The sequence below is a fragment of the Nematostella vectensis genome, chromosome 6 (genome assembly GCF_932526225.1).
Source record: "Nematostella vectensis chromosome 6, jaNemVect1.1, whole genome shotgun sequence".
Lineage (NCBI taxonomy): Eukaryota > Metazoa > Cnidaria > Anthozoa > Actiniaria > Edwardsiidae > Nematostella > Nematostella vectensis.
The window spans coordinates 14,901,256-14,921,191 of record NC_064039.1 but is presented as its reverse complement, the minus strand read 5'-3'; the positions used below and the strand labels follow the sequence as shown (position 1 = coordinate 14,921,191).

The following is a 19,936-nucleotide window of genomic DNA, read 5'->3' as shown; positions in this document are numbered from 1 at the left end:
TCGTCTGATGAAAAGTGTAGCGACTATGAATGTTTAGAAATCAAAGATATCAAATGCAATGATTGAACTGAATTGTGAACAGCGGGCAAAATCAAACGCAGCCGAGCACTCGATTTCATTCTATTTTGAATCAATCATCAAAGCAAGTCAAATGCAAGTGAAATTTCGGAAAATATTATTGTCCATTTACATTAGATAGTATATCAAACATACATGATTCTTTATTTGTGGTTTTTGTTGTTTGAAAGTCTATATAAGCGAGCGAATACCTCCACGATGCGCTTTGTCGCATCGAAGGTCTTGTTGTTTATCAAAGAAAGAACAGACAAACTCGCATTGTAATCTTGCTTTGTATACGGCTTAAAGCCGCTCGAATAGTCCACTTATTGCAACTACAGTGAAGCCGAAAGATTCAGATTCAGTATAGATAAATATTTCTGTGTTGGGTCTATTAATTCGGAGTTTATTATCGAGCGAGAACGCTACTACTTTTTTGCTCTACTTCTTTTGCTTTTTCGAATTTTCAATTCTCGAATTCGAAAAAGCCTTCAAACTTTCCAAATAGGTTTGTTTGTTGGTTAACTTTAATTTCTTTTACTACTTCAATTTAATCGGATAATGTTACAAACCAACTCGCCACCAGTGGCAAGTTTAGGTGGTGGCGAGTTTTCCCGATACCGTGGGTATATCTCCGATATACGTAAGTTGACCTGTCAAATTGTTCTGTCAAGTTGATCTGTTTCGTCTTTGTGAGATGATTTTTGAGCTGGTCTTTGTGAGATGATGTGTGAGTTGATCCATAAATTGATCTGATGACCTGCACGTAGCTAGCCTCTCTCGCAGGCGTTTTTAGGCAGGCGTCGCTCGCCCCCCCCCCCCTGCACCGAGCAGGGTTTTGTGTTCCCAGCGATTGACCAATAAGGAGGAGCATTCCAATTTCTGGAAGGCTGGACTTTTTACCCTGATTACTTCGCACGTAAACATGGCCGAGCGTTTGCTTCAGTATGCTTACTGTACCAAAATTGGATCTCTTCCAGGCCGAATTAATATCGCAGTTTGTAAGGAAGAAGTGCGATGTATTCTTCAACCTTTTCACAGGCTCTCCGAACTTGAATTAGCAAAGAATAGCCGAGTAATGAACGTTTATCGTTGCCGCACAAGACAAAAAAGGCAATGTTTTAGTGCAGGTTTGGCGACTCGTTGATATTTTGTGTATTTTGTTGTATAGTCGTGTGTTCGGAGTTTTTGACGATCAAGTTGTAATAAACGCAATTCGTAGGCTTTAAATTTACTCTACAAATTAAATAAAGGAAGACTCAAACACAAATTTATATGGTCTATATTTTAATTAGTTTTCACGTATTAGCAGTAGTCCTTTGGTTTTGTTCTTTTCTTGGTGTTGACATTGGAGACGATGTCAATGAAGGCGCGATAAACGTAGAGCGCAAATTGAATGCTTGTTGCACTAACTTATCTCCAAAATATTAAGGCAGCTCTACTCAATCACTAACTCACTGATGCTCAGAATCGACGGGTTTCTTCGGAGTTTTGGCCATAAACTACACATATTTGTTAGTTATAACTAGTTCCAACTTTAGAAATTCATCCCAACTTGACTACAGCACGATTTTGATTGGCTAATATATGACAATACATTGAAACTGATTGGGTATTGAAGCAATTCAGAAAACAATGGCAACACAAAACCCTGCTCGGTGCAGCAGGCGTTTGTGGAGGGGGAGCGAGCGACGCCTGCGAGGGATGCTAACCTGTACGTTGATCTGTAGCTCATTAAAATGATCTATGGGAAAATCTGTTCTGCAGGTAGACTTGATTACCCTAATAACAGTGACAGGGTTCGCTATGCAGGGCCTCGGTGTAAATGGTCCAAGAATTACTTCTTACAGTGTGGCAACAAAGGTTGTGTCAACAACAGATTGGGAATATATCATGGATTATCACGCAGGCCAGGTGAGTTGAGTCGGTAAAATGCAGTCGATTTACCAGGCAGCAAACCAAGAGTATGTGTAAGATAAAATTAATGAATCGCTAAACAGTGACAAAATTTCTTACCTTATTGCTATCTCAGCTATACTGGCGCTAGTTTCAGACAAATGTTGTTCGCGATTTTTTTCTTAGTCTTGTTATCAAACGAATGTAGCGGTGCGCAGCAATGTTAGCGCTATTTGCGCGGCGCTTAGCCATCTTAGCTTGTATATGCCCATTGCGTGGTACTGCTAGCGAAAGGTGCCAATGTTAAATACATGAACCCACTCTTTTTTTTTTCAGAGATTTGAAGGTCCATATGCCTCCGAGACTGTTCATTTAGCTCGGCCAAGACGCCCTACAATAGCTCGCTACGTCAAGTTCCTCGTCATGGCATTCTTCTCTAAGATCTGCGCGCGGGTAGAAATATACGGAAGAGAAGGTACCTCCTAGAAATTTTATGGTGAAACCCACACCTCTCCATTTTCCTCGAGGTGGCGTTCTGACCCACTTCTCCATATGTATATTTTGCCTGTGTTTGTTTAGTTTCTCCATGTGAGAATCCTTCTGACCGAGGTGCAACAGCGGAGATTGGCATGAGATCAGGGAACATCAACAGCTCCCGCATAACGGCGTCTTCCTCCCTGGGGGCAGACTATCAGCCACACTACGGAAGACTTGGCACTTACCTAGGCAACGGAGCTTGGTGTGCCCTCAATCAAGATGTTCGGCAGTATCTTCAAGTCGACCTTGAAGTACCGTATAGAATCATGGGATTCTCAACTCAAGGAAAACACCGTATGTCCGACGACACGATTGGTCATGCCTGGGTGACGTCATACAATGTGGCAATCAGCTCACACGGTTATATTTGGAAACATATCCATAATAGCAACAATACCACTCTGGTAAGATCTGTAACATTGCATTGTCAATGGTATTCTGCGTTTGTTATATTGAGTCAGAATTGCGATGTTTTCTTATAGAGAAAAAAATACATTTCTTTATACTGATGAACTCTTGAAACACCAGCAACAATCTAAACTAGAGCCTTAAGTCTCAAGTAAAATAATTCTTTAATCGAAACATCAAATTATGAAAATTTTACATCGAAAAGGAAAAAAAAAACAGTTGGCAATAAAGCAAAGCTTTTCTTTAATGCCTAATATAGACAGATAAAAAGATCGATTCCGTGTTTTGTACGTTCTAACGAAAAAGTTACCCGACAGAGCCATTAATTTCTAAAATTGTATTATCTTGGAGTCACTACCGAATACAGTCCTGTAGCCAGATTCAAAATTTTACCGAGGCAAAGCAAGCGACTGGATGATAAATCCAACAAAAGCAGGTGTTTTATCTCATATTTTTCAATTGTGAAACACTAAACATCAAGATTTTACCGAGGCAAAGCAAGCCACTGGATGATAAATCCAACAAAAGCAGGTGTTTTATCTCATATTTTTCAATTGTGAAACACTAAACATCAAGATTTTACAGAGGCAAAGCAAGCCACTGGATGATAAATCCAACAAAAGCAGGTGTTTTATCTCATATTTTTCAATTGTGAAACACTAAACATCAAAATTTTACCGAGGCAAAGCAAGCCACTGGATGATAAATCCAACAAAATCAGGTGTTTTATCTCATACTTTTCAATTGTGAAACACTAAACATCAAAATTTTACCGAGGCAAAGCAAGCCACTGGATGATAAATTCAACAAAAGCAGGTGTTTTATCTCATATTTTTCAATTGTGAAACACTAAACATCAAAATTTTACCGACTGGCGAGTGTCTCACGTGCCTCTTGCTGTACGGCCCTGGAATAATTCATGTCGTTACTGGACACGATTAATTACGATGTACCACAATGTCACGGCAAAAAATTTTTCATCACGGCAAATTTTTTTTCTTCACTGCAAAACCCTATTATCGCACGGCAAAACTTTATTATCTCACGGCAAAACATTATTTTCTTCACGGAAAAACATTACTATCTCACGGCAAAACTTATTATCTCACGGTAAAACTTTATTATTTCACGGCAAAACTTTATTTTCTTCACGGCAAAACTTTATTATCTCACGGTAAAACTTTATTATCTCACGGCAAAACTTTATTTCTTCACGGTAAAACTTATTTCTTCACCATAAAATTTTGCCGTGAAAAAAAAAATTGCCGTGCCCTTGTGGGCCACCGTAATACGGCCTGTTTGATTATCAAAAAAAAAAATAGTCTGGGTCAAATGTAACAGCGTCCTGGAGTCTTTTTTCTATCGTCCCTTATGTCGATTTTTGATTTTTGATTTCGAAAGATCGTTGTAAGACATAGACAGCCGTGCATTATACCCTCTAAAAGGCGAAAATAATCGAAATGGCGTCTGCTTAAAGTACTAAGATGAGCAACAAACTAATTTGTGTATTTTGGGTCAACTTACTCAACAAGGTTTCTGTGCCTTGCAGATATTTCATCCTTGTAAACGCATTCCTCAAAGGTTTCGGTTCCTTGCAGGTATTTGCAGGCAACACCATCTCTAACCTGACTGTTAAGCACTTGCTAGCGTCTCCTGTTGTGGGTCGTCTTGTGAGATTCCTTCCAACAACGTGGCACAACCGCATTTGTATGCGGGTCGAGATCTGTGGATGTAAAGGTGAGCAAACAATCGCTTTCCATATATAAATGAGATTTAAAAAAATGGATAACCATTATATTGGTAGTATACAAAATGATAAAGGTGCCTGCAATTGGTGTAAATGAAGTTTTTTGTTGGAATCGATACAAGTTCTCTTAAATAGCCAGCTTTAATGTGTAATCTTGTATGCGATCAAATTTATGTGCACTGGAACAGCTAATGTCCATTCTATTCCGTATGGTAAATGATCCATATCAAACTAAGTGATAAGAACAAACGTTCAACCCGTCACTAATCAAAAGTATTAGAAAATATTAAGGCGCGTACACAGGGGGAGGGGGGTGACGTTGTGTGGATGCAAGTTTTTCCGTCATCTTAATATCTCAACCTGGTAGTTAACTAATTATTCAACTTCAGGAAAGAAAATGAGCTTCAATTTTCAAAGTTTTGTAGAAAATTCAAATTATAATCAAATTATATCTCCTTTTCAGAATTTGAAAGTTTTTCGTCTATGCTCTTCTTCGGCTAAATTGCCATAATTAAACGTTAATATATAGATTTTTAGGCACTGACAAAAGCGGAGTCGACATTTTAGAGATAATGTATCTTTTAATTCTGAAACTCTTAATGCTCTGCTATAAAAGAAGGTCTGAGTAACAAGAAGATTCATATTTTTTTTTCATTCAAGCATTCCCCCATGCTATAGGGTGGTGGCTTGTTTCTTATACCCTTGCGTGTTAAGTTTTGTGTTTACTCGCTTTACACCATTTCGTTTTTTTGCCATTTCTATAGTGACGAAGACGAAACTCAACTTACAAAATATGTTTGCAAGGGCGTAGCCACGGGGCTGGCCTAGGGCCTCCCATTTTAGAATCCAAAAATACATTAAATGTATGAGACATTATCTAAAATGCAGGAGAAAATGCATTGAAAGTCCCTTCTGGGACCCTTCTGTTAAAAATCCTGGCTACGCCGCTGCTTTAAGTATACATGAAAATACCATGTGCATTGTGGTAAGTCAGATTTCAACCAAACAGCAGAAGAAAAGGCGCTTGATACAAAAGATTGATCGAACATGATGATTACGGGGGGTTATAAGAAATTCCATTACGGCAATCACCATAACTAAAATTAAGGGGGTAATTCATCATACTTTAAAACAAGGAAAGAAAATGATTAAGGAGATAAAGTATTGATTTGTTTTTTTGGTGAGTCGTTTTGCAAAGTTTTTGCAAACTTTGCTGGTTGTACGGGCAGGCGGGCGACGACACAGGGTACCCGCGCGATGACAAAAAAAAAATGTGTTGTTGCTTTTCTTATTCACAGTTTGCGATGAGCCCCTCGGGATGGAAAACTCGAAAATCAAAGCAAATGACATAGAAGGACACACATGGACAAGAAATCGGGAGCCATATAGAGCGCGGCTAAATTACCGGGGCCAGTTCTGGTATTACCATGGATACTCCCCTCTCTTGTATATACGAGTTAAACTTGGGCCAATGGCAAAGAAAGTCACCGGAATTGCGACTGAGGGCGATCATGAAAAATGGGTTACCCTCTATAGCATTTCTTATAGCCTTAAAGAATCTTCCTGGGTGGACTACCACGAAAATGGGAAATTAAAGGTATGTTATTGAATCGGTATAGTAAAAATTGTAAGTTTAGTTGGTGAGTAAAAGTTAGGTAGTTAAAAGTGCGATGGATTGGGAGGTAGGAAGGTCGAGAGAAACGTACTGTACGTAGTTGGGTGATTGCGTGTGTAGTTGATGAGGGTCGTTAAGATGGTGAATTAATTAAGCTGGTAGGAATTGTGGTTTGGGTATCTTAACTTCTTTCAAACTTCTTTGCAGATCTTTGAAGGAAACACGGAGAGCTTTTCAGTGGTGAAGCACATTTTTGCAAACCCCTTTAAGGCAAAATATTTCAAAGTCAATATCAAAGGAACCTTTGGATCTTTGGCGTTTAGAATGGAAATCTATGGCTGCAGAGGTATGTTTAAAGTGAGACGTTGCTGCATATGGCTGCTTCGGAAGGGTTGAAAAAGGATTTCAATAGGAAGGAATTCTTACAAAAGGTTCCCAGCGAGAGTGGTTTAGCTCTACAAAAGAAACACTGTGGTCTGTCCTCTAAAAGATAGGCAGATGACGTCACAGCGTGTCATGAACGAAAAAGACGTAGTCGAAGTCGCAGTAGAGAACAGGCGCATAAAAATAGATCTATGTGTTTTACACATCAATAAAAATGTTTTCTTACGTGATTTAGTTTTGGAGAGCGCGCGCCCATGCTGACGCCAAGTGCGTGTGTCCTCTTGTAACACATGGTCCCTCGACCAATCAGAGCGCGGGATTTACGAGTGTCGCTCCAATACGCCCTTTTGTTAAGTAAACGTATTTTAATTATCTGTTACAGCATGCTTCGACCCGATCGGTCTGGAAAACGAACAAAACTTCCCAGATTTAGTGTTTGACGCAAGCAGTTCCGACGCGATCGGTGGCTACCATCCGTATATGGCGAGGCTGGGTACGCATGCGCACAATAAATCTTGGTGCGCGGCAAAGGCGGGTTCATCAGAATGGCTGAGTGTCAGTCTTCCACGTCCTTATCCTATCACAGGCTTGGCTGTTAAAGGCAATGAGGACACTGATGAGTGGATCAAAATTGTCAAAATCAAGTACACCGACGACAACATTCATTGGTACTATCATAAGGAGATAAACAATGAGGTAAATAATAATTATGACTATAATTGAATTAGTTTGCGGACATTATAAAGCAACAAAATGGTATTTGGCTAGTTTTTGGCCCAGCATCTAGGGAGAAATGGTCAATTAATTAGTTGAGGGATAGGGTCAGCATTGCTAAAAATTCAAAAATAAAATATGGACTTTAATAAAGACGTACATTTTAGCACTAAAACATAAGCTCTGAATTTTTCTTCGACTGCGTTCACAATAGAAACACTGACGACATTACTACTAGCAAAAAAAAAAAACAGATATCGTGCTATCATGTGAAAGGAAAGATAGAGAACTTTCGTTGTTGGATTTGACGGGGGTGCTCGACAGCATAATCGAACGTTTCGAGTTACTGGGCCACCATTTAGCGTGAGACACCCTAAAAGATAGCAGAATCGGAAAAATCCTAAAAACACCCCCTAAACGATATCAGTTGGTAAAAATTTTATACCCTAAAAGATAGGTAGAGCACCCCCGTCCACTTTTCTGGAGAGTCACCCCCCCCCCCCCCCCTCGGGATCGTCTTGGCCCCAGAATAAGAAAGGTGCTGTTGTGACTATCGTGGCAGTAAAACATGAAGTATAAAACACCCTTTTTTGTTGAATTTTCGTCGAACTTGTACTGTCGTATCTGAATAAAATGCTTTCGTTGCCCAAAGATAAGAGATAGATGATGAAGTGAAATCTTTATCGGACAACCGTCCTATCGTAGTTGTATCGTTCTATCGTGGCCCAAAATAGAAGAGTGGCGTTTTATGCTGCTTCGAAATTTCTTTTCGAGTATAGTGCTGTCATGGAAATTAAAAATAAAGTGAATAAATTACAAATCAAAGATATGACTTTTTTGCCGTTCGCGTAAACCAGAGGGGATATACTATTTTGCAGTTGATAATTTTATCGGACAATCGTATGCCATATACTACACCCTTGTCAATTGTTATGAGCCCGAAAGAGGAGGTGAGAAGCATTTATTGGTGCTGTAGCCCCGAAATAAACGATAGTACTGTCTTCTTGTAATATGAGAAAACAATGCTTGCATACTCGGAATTTAGAAGTCGCGATAGGATTTTGCTGTTTAAAACATTACCTTATTCGTGGGGAATTGGGGGTGTTTTCGCGACTGATAAACGAGGACGGCTGCAAAGGAAAATATAATATGTTTATAAGCGGCCAACCTCGGCCGCCTCGCCCAAGCAATAAAACTGGAAACATACTGTTCGATACTGGAGCGTTGTTTCCCTTCTTTATTTCATCTAGAACCTGCATTCGAAGTTAAGTTCGTAGAGGGCTCAGCGCGCCTCTCTACGAACACTCAAGAGGCTATTGTTACACAGTTGTACCTTTCAAATGTTTCGAGAGTTAAAAAACAACGATCGCTAGGGTTTTCAGACAAGAGAATTGGAAATAATAAGAGTCAAATACAAAAAGATTTCGCAATCAGGAAGCAGGATACATTTCGCGTTATAAATTTAGAAATATCTTATTTGCTAGTTATTTATTCGAGTACAATATCCAACACACATCGGGGATTGTTGTTCCCGTATCGTAGTTCCCGTGGTTAGACTTATTTATCAGTGCCGTATCAGGCCTCGAAATATTGGGGAGCACAATATAGAAACAGGGGGCAAGCCATACCTACGCCTGACGCCTACCGGTCATTTCCTCATATATATTTGTGAAAATATTTGGGCATTGCCCTTAGTGCCCCACCCCCTACTACAGTCCTGTTTACTGTATGGCAGGAAATAGTCCTGCCTCAGAGGAGAACATCGCCTCCTTTGATGTCTTGTCCCGATCGGTGAATTGGTCACGTTGCGCAAACACTTAGGTCGTCCTCTTGGCTCTGTAACTTTCCACGGACATATGTGAGTTTTTTAGCTTAACCTACACACAGACGTCCTTGGCGCCTCGATAGTGCGATAGGGCCCTAATAGTGTAATGTTATGGGAGTGTGGCACTCTCTCCTCAAGTTTTGATGGAATTTTGCAGGCCGAGTAAGGCCAGACTAAGAAATAAAACACTTGTCCTTTTATCAATCATAAAAAAGGTATATAACATCATTCATGCAATTGCTTTAATTTCCTCAAGCAATTTACAAGCAACGAAGATAGCACAGCAATCAAATTTATCTACTTCAGTGAAGCAATAGTCGTGAAAAGGCTCTTTATCTTCACATTCTCGTGGAAGGGCAACCGGGGCTGTCTGAAACTAGAACTTTACACATGCAATCAAGGTGAGTCACCATTTATTTTCTTGAGCTAAAGCTAACCACCCAGTGATGCAAACCTTCTCTAGGGGGAGAGGGGGGTGGGGGTGAGAGGTGAACGGAAAGTATCAAGTTGAGGTTCTTGTTATGAACATGATAAGCGCTCTGCGCCTTCGAATCAATTCATGAATTTAAAAATGGCGTAGAATAAATGCAAATTTTTTTATACCTCTCAATCAATGAAAGTACGTTTTTAAGAAAATGCCTTGTGGGTCGCACCCTTAAATGTGCTCCATTTTTATTTCATTTTTAAACCCAGATTGCATGGATGAAATTCCTCTATATAAGTACGGCCCCAAAACGACAGAGATGACGGCCTCCAGCTACTTCGGGCCAGGCTTTGAGCCATACCTCGGCTCTTTGCGTCACGCAAGTGAACTGAAGGGCTGGTGTGCAGGCTCGGACATGGGCCAGCAGTTTTTGCAATACAGCTTCAAGGTAGCCAATAAGATAACAGGGATCAGTACTGAAGGACAGATTACATCACCGCGCGATGGCAATGCATCATGGGTGAGCCGGTACAGGGTTGAGTATAGTCTGGATGGGAGAACATGGAGTAACTACACGGAGCGAGGACAAGTTAAGGTATTGCAATGCACTAGCACGATTAATCTATACTTTTTGCCGTTATTTATATATGAGCATTAAAAAAGAAGCTAAAGAGTAAACCATTTTTATCAATAATTTTGTCACTCATTGTCTGAATTAAGTCAGAAGTCGTTTATATAGTGTTTTATAGCTTTATCGAGATTGACTTTAAGGGTGGCAAATTCCTTTTGCCGTTTATACTGTATACCTTGTGTCACCCATAAATGTAAGAACAACTGTAAATGTAAGAACATGTCGCCCATAAATGTAAGAACAACCGTACCTTAAGTGTTCCAAAAAATGCCTATAAATATATCTAGTATCCGTACCCGCCCAAAACAATAGACCTTTTTTCTTTTTTAGGTATTCGAAACTGTGTATGGGAACTCTGTGTTTGTACCTAACAGCGAAGTCACGGCACGCTACGTTAAAATAGTTCCCATGACATGGACCGCCTTGATTTGCTTGAAAGCAGTAGTCTATGGCTGTGCAGGTCGGTATCTATGGACTATTTGCTATATTTAATTTCATTTTTTTTTACATTTTACATATCAATAATTATGATAGTAATAAATAGACAAATGACATGCAATACATATACAACACGACGATACAACACAAAACAAATGCAAGGAGTTGGTCCATGAAATACTGAAATACTTGAACTACTCAAACGATGTCTATCTTTGGGATGGGGAACTTGTCATGTAATTGTAACACCATAAATCAAACAGTCGAGTACATCGAGTTCTGTCTTTTTGTTTGGTCTAACCTTATATAAACTACAACGAGTTCTATGTTTTTTATTGTTTGTTCTGACCCAAATTCATCGAGTCCTTTTTTCATTTGCAGAGTGTTCCGCTGCTCTTGGTATGGAAAGTCACGAGATTTCGAATATCAAATCGTCCAGTTGGCAATCATACCAGGGACCTAGCGAGGGAAGACTACACTTCACAGGGGGCTTTACGGCTTCGCAGGCAGGCTTCAATACACAAGTATACTTACAAGTCTATATTAACCACGGAAGGAGGCGAAAGGTGACCGCCGTCGCCGTCCAACCCACCTACCTTGCAAATAGTTGGGTCTATAGTTACTACATATCCTATAGCCCGCGTGGAAAGCATTGGTATGACTACGCGGAAGGTGGGAGAACCAGAATATTTAGTGGCTTTCGGGACAGATCCACTGCTGTCAAGTCTGTATTTGCTCGGCCAGTCATATTAAGAGTTATTCGATTCAACCCTATAACGTGGTCAGTAAATCCTGCTCTTCGAGTGGAGCTTTACGGGTGTAAAGGTAGGTATTTATAGAAATTAATATTGTCATTGTCATTGTCATTGTCAATACCATTACCATCATCGGTAATCCATCTTTTTATTAATGAATAATCCCGCAGCATAACATCCTGCGTTGGTTCTGGGCCCATCCTGCCCTGCAGAAATGAGATGTTACGTGGTTTTTCAATTGATAGTCTGAATTAACAGAATAGCTGAATATTGTTTTTCACAACAGTTTGCGAGTCTCCCCTTGGGATGCAGTCGGGCGCAATCCCCAACTCGTCCATCACCGCCACAGGCTTTATGGCGGGACACGAGCCTGGGAAAGGGAGACTGGGCTCGACCTCCATGTGGTGTGCCGGAAGTGTTTTTCCGAATCGAGAAAGGTCGTACTTACAGGTTTGTTCGATTGTAACATATCGCCAAGAGATATCTATTGCCTAACTAAGAGTGAATATTCGCTGCTTAACTTGCATATTCACTTAGGAGCATTGAGTTAATTAACCTCTGAAACTCTTATCGATACATTGCATATTAAATTGAAATATTTTGACATATGAGATATACTATTTTTCCTAATAATTGTTTTCTTCCTACTTGAAGGCACATCAAAGATAAACTGCTAACATTCGTTAACACATTCGTTACCAATTATTTAAAGATATGAAGAAGAAATAGGAACAAACTTTTTCAGCATGTCTATATCATCACATTTCCTCCAGATTGATCTGAGTCAGCTGACTGAGATTACAGCCATCGAGACCCAGGGGGACATCGGCACTGGAAAGCGAGTTCAAAGGGTGTATCTCTCACACAGCAAAGACGGGATGTGGTGGGAATTCTACCATGATAGTGGTCCAGACTTAAAGGTTGGTTAGCAAGATCTTATTTTGCAGGTAAAAAGTTCGCTTAATCCATTTCACTTCGCAAACTGGAGACCTCTATCGAGCGGGCGCTACTAAGGATGCGGCTTGTTAGCCGGCTCTCATTTTGAGTTGTTTGGAATTGTTTTTACTGGGATACCTGTGGTAGCCCAGTCATAAAATGCAACTGTTTTTTTTTTCTGTCGTCTCGCGATTTGCACAATGCAATTCCCAAGAACCCTTGCGCCACAGGCGATACTTCTTATTTTAGTGCATTGGTTGCGACCTTACTGAAGCCTTTTTCTTACACGAAGTATCTAGCCTACTGTTCTACGTCATCGCAACGCCTAGTTACCAGAATCCTATTGCATAATTTGAAACTGTGTCATGGCCGCCATTTTGAATTTGAGATCCCAGCTCTCAGATCCTTGTTATTTGTGCAGTTGAAGGCCCGATTCGCGATTTAATAACTGTATATTTTACCATAGCCTCAATTTCTACCAAGTTATTTTGGAAAATCATCTCAGCTTAGATTGGTTTCGCTGTATTTACTCGTGTAAACATTTGCGACCCGAGTGCGAGACACGCGGCTCGAGATAAGAATTAAGTTAAGTGCTGACTGCTTTAGACTCATACAGCTTGCTTCAAGACGTAATTAAATGTGCTCTGGACACTCATGAATGGACTCGAGGTATTTACCTTGATTGCTTAATCTATTTTGAAGTGGAAGTAGTTTGAAACAATTGATGGAAATCGTCTCCTACAAATCGTTTTATTATTTCCCTAAAATACCTTTATCCCTCATTGAATGTCATTTTATTTTTATGGAACAATTAAAATAAAATCTAGAGATTTGTAATATTTTTGTAGTCTTGTTGATCTTGAAAATATGTTTATGCTCTATAAATTTCAATCAAGTCTGGATATTCTATAGCCCTCTCATTTGACTTCAAAATAAATAAATGTTATAGCACATTGAGGGCAGTGAACCAAAGAAATTTTTAAGAAATAACAATTTTAAAACGTATTTTCAGCTTTCCTTGATCTTATTTCGGTGCTAACTCTGATGTGAGGATAGTATTTGAAGATAGGGCAATCAGCCGTGTCTTCTTTCATGGAGCACACCTCGAGTCCACCCCACACCTGAAGAGTGTAGGGCCCCAAGCAGTGTTGTGATATGGCATTTACAATAAAAAAAACAAGATTATATATATTTTTCATTATATCCAAAGTAGGCTGTAAAATCTGTCATACATGTCAAACAAACAAGTTGCAGATCTCAGGTATCCCAGTCAACCCTGCGCGCAGGTTCTAGTTTTCTTTAAAACATTGGGAACCCTGTGCAGCAAATGGCACTGGATAGATTTGCCCGCCAGGGCCCCTCATCCCCTCGGCCCCTCAGGGCCGCGTATAATGAAACTAAGTTGCTTGGATTGTTCCTTAGTGGTTCAACGTGAACTGGCATGGCCCAGAGGCAACGATGATAGAGCTAAGAAGTGGATTTGCTACTCGTTATCTCAGAATCCTCCCGAGCCACTGGAATATCGACGCATGTATGAGGGTTGAGCTCAGAGGCTGTCCAGGTACGCAGCACCCAGTGAGCACGTACACGTGCAATCGGATTAGATTATAAGATGAGAAAACTGACACCTTACAACAGTGACATTCATCGATTTCAATAACGTTTAAAAATATGGTGATTCAACTAATCATCAATATTTGTTTTCGTCTTTGTTACACTTTTAAAACTTTATCTAAGCTATGCGATGAGGCAGTAAAACATAATGGAATGGAATGTGCATCATCCGATAAAAATCTGTGATCTCCGAACCGCCTTTTGCATTTTATCACTAAAAATTGGTAACTATCACATTAACTATATCACTATCATCATATAGTAATTGCCATCATCACTATCGTGAATCATCGTCTCACCATCAAAACCATCATTCAAGCATTGCTACCACTATTACTACACTATGTACCACTTTCCACGTGTTTTTAGTTGTTGCCAATTGCAAGCAACCCCTTGTTGAGACTTCTAGAGTCGGCAATCAATCTATGGCAGCATCAAGCTGGCTTGGACCAGAATTCAAACCATGGTTTGGTCGGCTCAACTCCAACATGGGGGGTGGGGCCTGGTGTGCACGTCATAACAACGTGACGCAATATCTTCAAGTCAGCCTGCCGTCGTTGCACAGCATTTCAGAGGTTGTAATTCAAGGGAAGGGAAGAGACCAGGAGGCCTGGGTCACGCACGTGAAGGTGGAATACAGTCAAGGAGATGACGTATGGGCTGTTCACGAAGAAAATGACACTAACGTACGTTTCATATATTGATTCGTTACACTTCGGTTATTATCTTGCACTATATGTGTCAAGAAGTTTAATTTTAGGTACTTCAAACTCTATTTGTCTCTTTCATTCAGTCCATATTTTAACATATCTAAATCTTATCTAAGTCAATTTCAAAAATTCACAACAGCCGTAGCAGGAGATGGGGGCCGAGTATTCAACAAAAATGTGGCTGTGCGCCAGGTGGATCCAGGTGGACGTTACTAGGACGGGCTTTTCTTGGATTTCAGATTTCGATTTCAGTCCGGGATTGAGAAGAGTTTACTTCATTATATATTGTGTTTTATATAAAAGATCACTCCTTATTGTTAGTAGTTTTATATATTTACTTATGACGATAAAAAAGCCTTTGATGAAAACAAAATACCAAAGAAACAGCAAAAGATATCGAAAGATTTGATTGAATTCGTAGCACTATGTAAACACACAGGATGAAGACTTCTTAACTGCTCTATTACAATGCCTGCCAATAATACCCAGATATTTCACTGTCTGAAAACCATGGTCGTACAACCAATAAAAAAACGATAATTATCGGGAAAAAAAAAACGAAAATCCAAGAATGCATCGTTCCGGGAGTGTTGTTGTGAAAAAGAATCAGAAACGAAATGAATTTGTGGTTTGCTCAAACGTATTTTGCTTTGTCATTTTTCCGATACAGCACGAAATGAGAAATAATCTTGCTATATTTTTATCGTTTTAAAGGAAGTCGCCTCATAGTAATCTAAAAGCCTGATTAAATCCAATAGCTCATTAATTAAAAACACTCCTTTTTTAAGTTAAATGTTGGCAAAGCATAAAAGCAATTTAAAACAAAGCATAAAGAAATTAATGAAAACACTTAAGGCTGTTTACATTATATGTTGTTGTTTTGGTTGATAACAGGTGTTCAGTGGCTGCAGTGACGGACACACAGCATCTGTCATCGCATTCTCACTTCCATTTTTCGCCAAGACACTTCGCATCCGTCCTGTTCATTGGCAACACCACATTTGCATAAGGATGGAGCTAAAAGGATGCTCAGGTCAGTGAGTCAGTGAGTCAGTGAGTCTGTCTGTCTGTCTGTCTGTCTGTCTGTCTGTCTGTCTGTCTGTCTGTCTGTCTGTCTGTCTGTCTGTCTGTCTGTCTGTCTGTCTGTCTGTCTGTCTGTCTGTCTGTCTGTCTGTCTGTCTGTCTGTCTGTCTGTCTGTCTGTCTGTCTGTCTGTCTGTCTGTCTGTCTGTCTGTCTGTCTGTCTGTCTGTCTGTCTGTCTGTCTGTCTGTCTGTCTGTCTGTCTGTCTGTCTGTCTGTCTGTCTGTCTGTCTGTCTGTCTGTCTAAAAGTGTACATATATTTCCAGTTACCCGAAATGCTATTGGAATGGAATCTTTTGAACATCCCAACAACAAAATCACCGCCTCCTCCTATACCCGCTACCAGCTTCCATACGATGGCCGGCTATACCACACAAACCACTGGCGACCAACAACAAACAATGGCGAGGAGTTCCTACAAGTTTCCATACACCCATACGGAAAAATCTTAACAGGTATAAGTTTTAAGACACTATAGATATACACTATTAATTATGTAGTGTTGCAACCAAAGTAAAAAAAATACATTAAAACCCGTAGACCAGGCATCTTTTGCTAAATAATTGTAGCACTTTTCAAGTTATATATATTCCAATCTTAAAAGTTTATCCCCCAAACAACAGCGCGAGTCAAGCGATACTTTTGAATCGAAACAAACACAATCGAAACAAACACAATCATATTATCAATCCAACAGTAATTCCAGCAAGTGATAAAAGATGGCGTAAAATGTCGTATAAATGCTTTGAAGTCATCCATATATCCACACATTTCGACCTTAACAATAAAGCTCACAAATTCAGCTTCAACTTCAAACTTTGCAAAAGGAGCAAAATCGCCCTTCATCTAGACGTGGTAACAATTTTCAGCGAGAAACACAAATTTCTCCCGTTTTTTTAAAGATGTTTTTCCATTTTCTCATTGTAAATATCATAAATATCACAGTAAAACAGCTGTAAATATCATACATATCACAGTAAAACAGCTGTAAATATCATACATATCACAGTAAAACAGCTGTAAATATCATAAATATCACAGTAAAACAGCTGTAAAAATTCCTACTTTTAGATGCAGGCCCGTACGCAGGGGGGTGCAAGGGGTGCGAACGCACCCCACCCCCCCCACACACCCCACACAATTGCCGAAAGTCCACTTTCGGTTCTCAATAGACGTGCTATTAATAAAATGAAACTATAAAGCTTAACATAGATCAATCCGGTATGTAGCCAAATCCGACAATAAACTTTCCGTGGAGGTCCTGCAAAGGCATAAAAAAAGATTAGTCAAATTCAGACTCCCTACCTTCCCCTTCCCCCCTGGAAAAATTAGGTCCACTTTCGAATTTCGCACCTCCCCAATCAAAATCCTGGGAACGGGCCTTAGATGGTAGCATTTTTTCTGTGAACGATTTGATTGGCAGTATGTTCATCATTCTTCAAAACGTCTTTCTCGAGATGTTCAGATTGTTATAGTCGATTAAAAGCAAGGGCGGCACCACGAAATAACGTTATATTTCACAGGCGTGATCCTTGAAATCCGATTTAGTTATTACAGCATATTTTAGAGGAGTCTAAACATTTTCACATTTACTATAGTCGCTTTTTTCAAACTTCGACCTTCGATTAACCCCAATTATTCCGCAATCGGTTTGGATTTTACCTTGCATTACAATAAACTCCAAATCTAGGATCTTTCATAAGAATTTGAAAAAAAATAAAAAAAAAAACGCGCAAAAAGTGATGGTATGGGAGCGGTTTGAAAATGCTTGTTTTTTTGGGGAAAGCAGTCTTTTTGAATTGACGCGAGCCACCTTGACCGGTAATAGAGTCTCTCGAGCCCAGCGCATCCATGTAATGACCAGAAAAATAAATGAAATCTTGCTTCATCTAAAACATCCAAACTTCATAATGACATCACATTACAGCATAGAAATGGCTTGCAAAACGCCTGTTTCCTCGCACCGCCGCTTACATCTACACCAATCCAGAGTTTCGATCCGTCCAGAAGTAAAGCTTGAAATCACTGCTAAAACATTGCAGAAAGTAATCAGCCGTGGATTTTTCAAAGGGAAGATTCGAGGATTGGAAAAGGATAACAAGAATAGTTGTTCAATTAACTAAACCACAACTACACAGAAATAATAGATGGATACAAAACAAAGATATTCTCCAACATGACGCATAAATGTATGTAATATTTTTGTACTTTTATGATCGGCACATAGTGACGGGCCCTTTCTTGTATAACTAATAACTGTTTTTTTTACAGGGATCGCTGTTCAGGGGGGAATTTACGGCTTTGTTACTCGCTTTACCCTACAATTCAGCATGGACGCTAAAGAGTGGTTTCCGTACAAGGAAAACGGCCAAATAAAGGTTAGTCGGTGGGTCAGTCATTCGTTTTGGCATCATTTTTATGGACATGCCGATCAATGAATAAGGACTTCAACACTGTTTGTTTAATTACGCGCGATCTAACTGTTATGAAAAGTATTATTCACAGTAGCGAATCGATAAAATTGTTTATTTTCTATTTGGTGCAGTACTTTGTGGCAAACAAAGACAAGAACGGAGTCCAGCAAATAAACTTGTCAATCAACCTTACCGCTGGGCACATCAGGATAACACCCAGGCAGTGGTTTGGCTTCTCAGCACTCCGAATCGAGCTTTATGGTCACGATGGTAAGTGATATAAATACAGTGCTCCTGTTCTAAAGTCGCGTAAACACCTGGCTTATAAAACCACCCACAGTGTATGGCTGAAGGCCTGATATTCTGGGGCGGCGGAGTGGTCTCAAAAGTGGGGGGAAGGGGCGGAAGTGACCAGGGGATGGTATTGGAGTGATTGTGGCTATGATGGGGGGGGGGGGGGGGGGGAACCTGGGATAGACATAGAGTACACATCTCACCAAGTCCCCCTGCCCCCTGCCCCTCCCCGTCCACCGCCCCTGATGGTGTAGGATGTAACAAACAGGTCTTTGCAATTTGTCCCACTTTACGCTCGGACTCAAATGATATGTATCACGCTTGTGCTCGTGCATTCATGGCGCCACTTCTTACCTAACTGGCGAAGTTCGAATATGTAGCTCGTTACAATACTGTGCTCGCACGATAGCCGTTCAATGTCTGCGTATACAAATTGCTAATGGCGCGCGTTGCATCCCCTCCCCCTCCTTCCCCTCGACTGAAAAAAAGTAAAATAAAAACATTTGTTTAGGGTGCATGATGCTGATCGGTGTCTCTAATCTCCCAAATGAATCATTTTCCGCGTCAAGTTCCCTTCCCGGGCAGGAGCCTTGGGAGGTGAAGCTTGAGGGAAACTCCTGGTGTCCTTCGACGTCGAGCAATGACGAATACCTAGACATAGATCTACTGCACGTATTTGTTATCAGTGGTTTCGGTACTAAAGGCCACCCATCTGGTCTGAAGTGGCTGGAATTGTTTCGTCTTGAGTATAAAGAAACCAAAGAGAATGGCTGGACGAGATACGCTACCACAAGCAATACAGCAGTAGTTGATGTGAGTAACGCAAGTGCTAATCAGCACTAAGATACCCTTAAACAAACCAATACAAAAGTAGTTGATGCAATTTTAAAATAGTAAACGCAAAAGCCGTTTAGGCATCAATATAGGCATTTTGTGAATATGCGGTATATTGGTTCTTCGTGAGAGGTGTAAACGTGAATTTCGTTTTGTAATACGCAGCTCCGAAAGAAGGTACAACATGTTTGTTTGTTTGTTTTTCAAGCTGAAAACATAATGGAACCCCGATATAACATAATGGCACCTATAAATTATTATATAGTTATATCTTAATATTTCAAAGCTCTCAATATAACGATATTTTTGTTAACTTAAAAAATCGTCAAATGGAGAAACATTCATCTTCATTCATGCTCTAGAATTAATAAGTTTGCGGCAGAAATTCCGGGATGTATGCCGGTATTACTAAGACAACCCAAATTGTCTCGCGCAAAGTGACAACAAGCATACGCAAGCAGTTGCAATAGCCAATCAGAAATCAGTATTAATTTAACTAATTTAAATTGCTGCCACAAAAGTTTTTTGTTTAAGGATTTTGCTGCTCGTATTACCGTATCTCTATCCATGAAACGAAGGAAAGAGTCGTAATGATATGCGCGGTTTTTTTAATATGTTGCGC

At 40.0% G+C, this 19,936-nt stretch overlaps 1 protein-coding gene across 1 annotated transcript in view; it reads left to right on the top strand.

Annotated features, from left to right (window-relative positions):
* Positions 1-19,936, top strand: part of LOC5515162 — a 48,296-nt gene that overhangs the window by 6,945 nt on the left and 21,415 nt on the right. The window contains exons 8-27 of the mRNA XM_048728985.1: positions 1,825-1,971; positions 2,290-2,428; positions 2,533-2,894; positions 4,497-4,635; positions 5,944-6,242; positions 6,468-6,606; positions 7,027-7,340; positions 9,440-9,584; positions 9,877-10,202; positions 10,569-10,698; positions 11,058-11,501; positions 11,718-11,881; positions 12,205-12,351; positions 13,790-13,928; positions 14,351-14,667; positions 15,586-15,724; positions 16,039-16,227; positions 18,044-18,150; positions 18,318-18,456; positions 18,992-19,293. Of these exons, the coding sequence (XP_048584942.1) occupies positions 1,825-1,971; positions 2,290-2,428; positions 2,533-2,894; positions 4,497-4,635; positions 5,944-6,242; positions 6,468-6,606; positions 7,027-7,340; positions 9,440-9,584; positions 9,877-10,202; positions 10,569-10,698; positions 11,058-11,501; positions 11,718-11,881; positions 12,205-12,351; positions 13,790-13,928; positions 14,351-14,667; positions 15,586-15,724; positions 16,039-16,227; positions 18,044-18,150; positions 18,318-18,456; positions 18,992-19,293 (4,227 nt within the window). The remainder of the gene's footprint in view (positions 1-1,824; positions 1,972-2,289; positions 2,429-2,532; positions 2,895-4,496; positions 4,636-5,943; positions 6,243-6,467; positions 6,607-7,026; positions 7,341-9,439; positions 9,585-9,876; positions 10,203-10,568; positions 10,699-11,057; positions 11,502-11,717; positions 11,882-12,204; positions 12,352-13,789; positions 13,929-14,350; positions 14,668-15,585; positions 15,725-16,038; positions 16,228-18,043; positions 18,151-18,317; positions 18,457-18,991; positions 19,294-19,936) is intronic.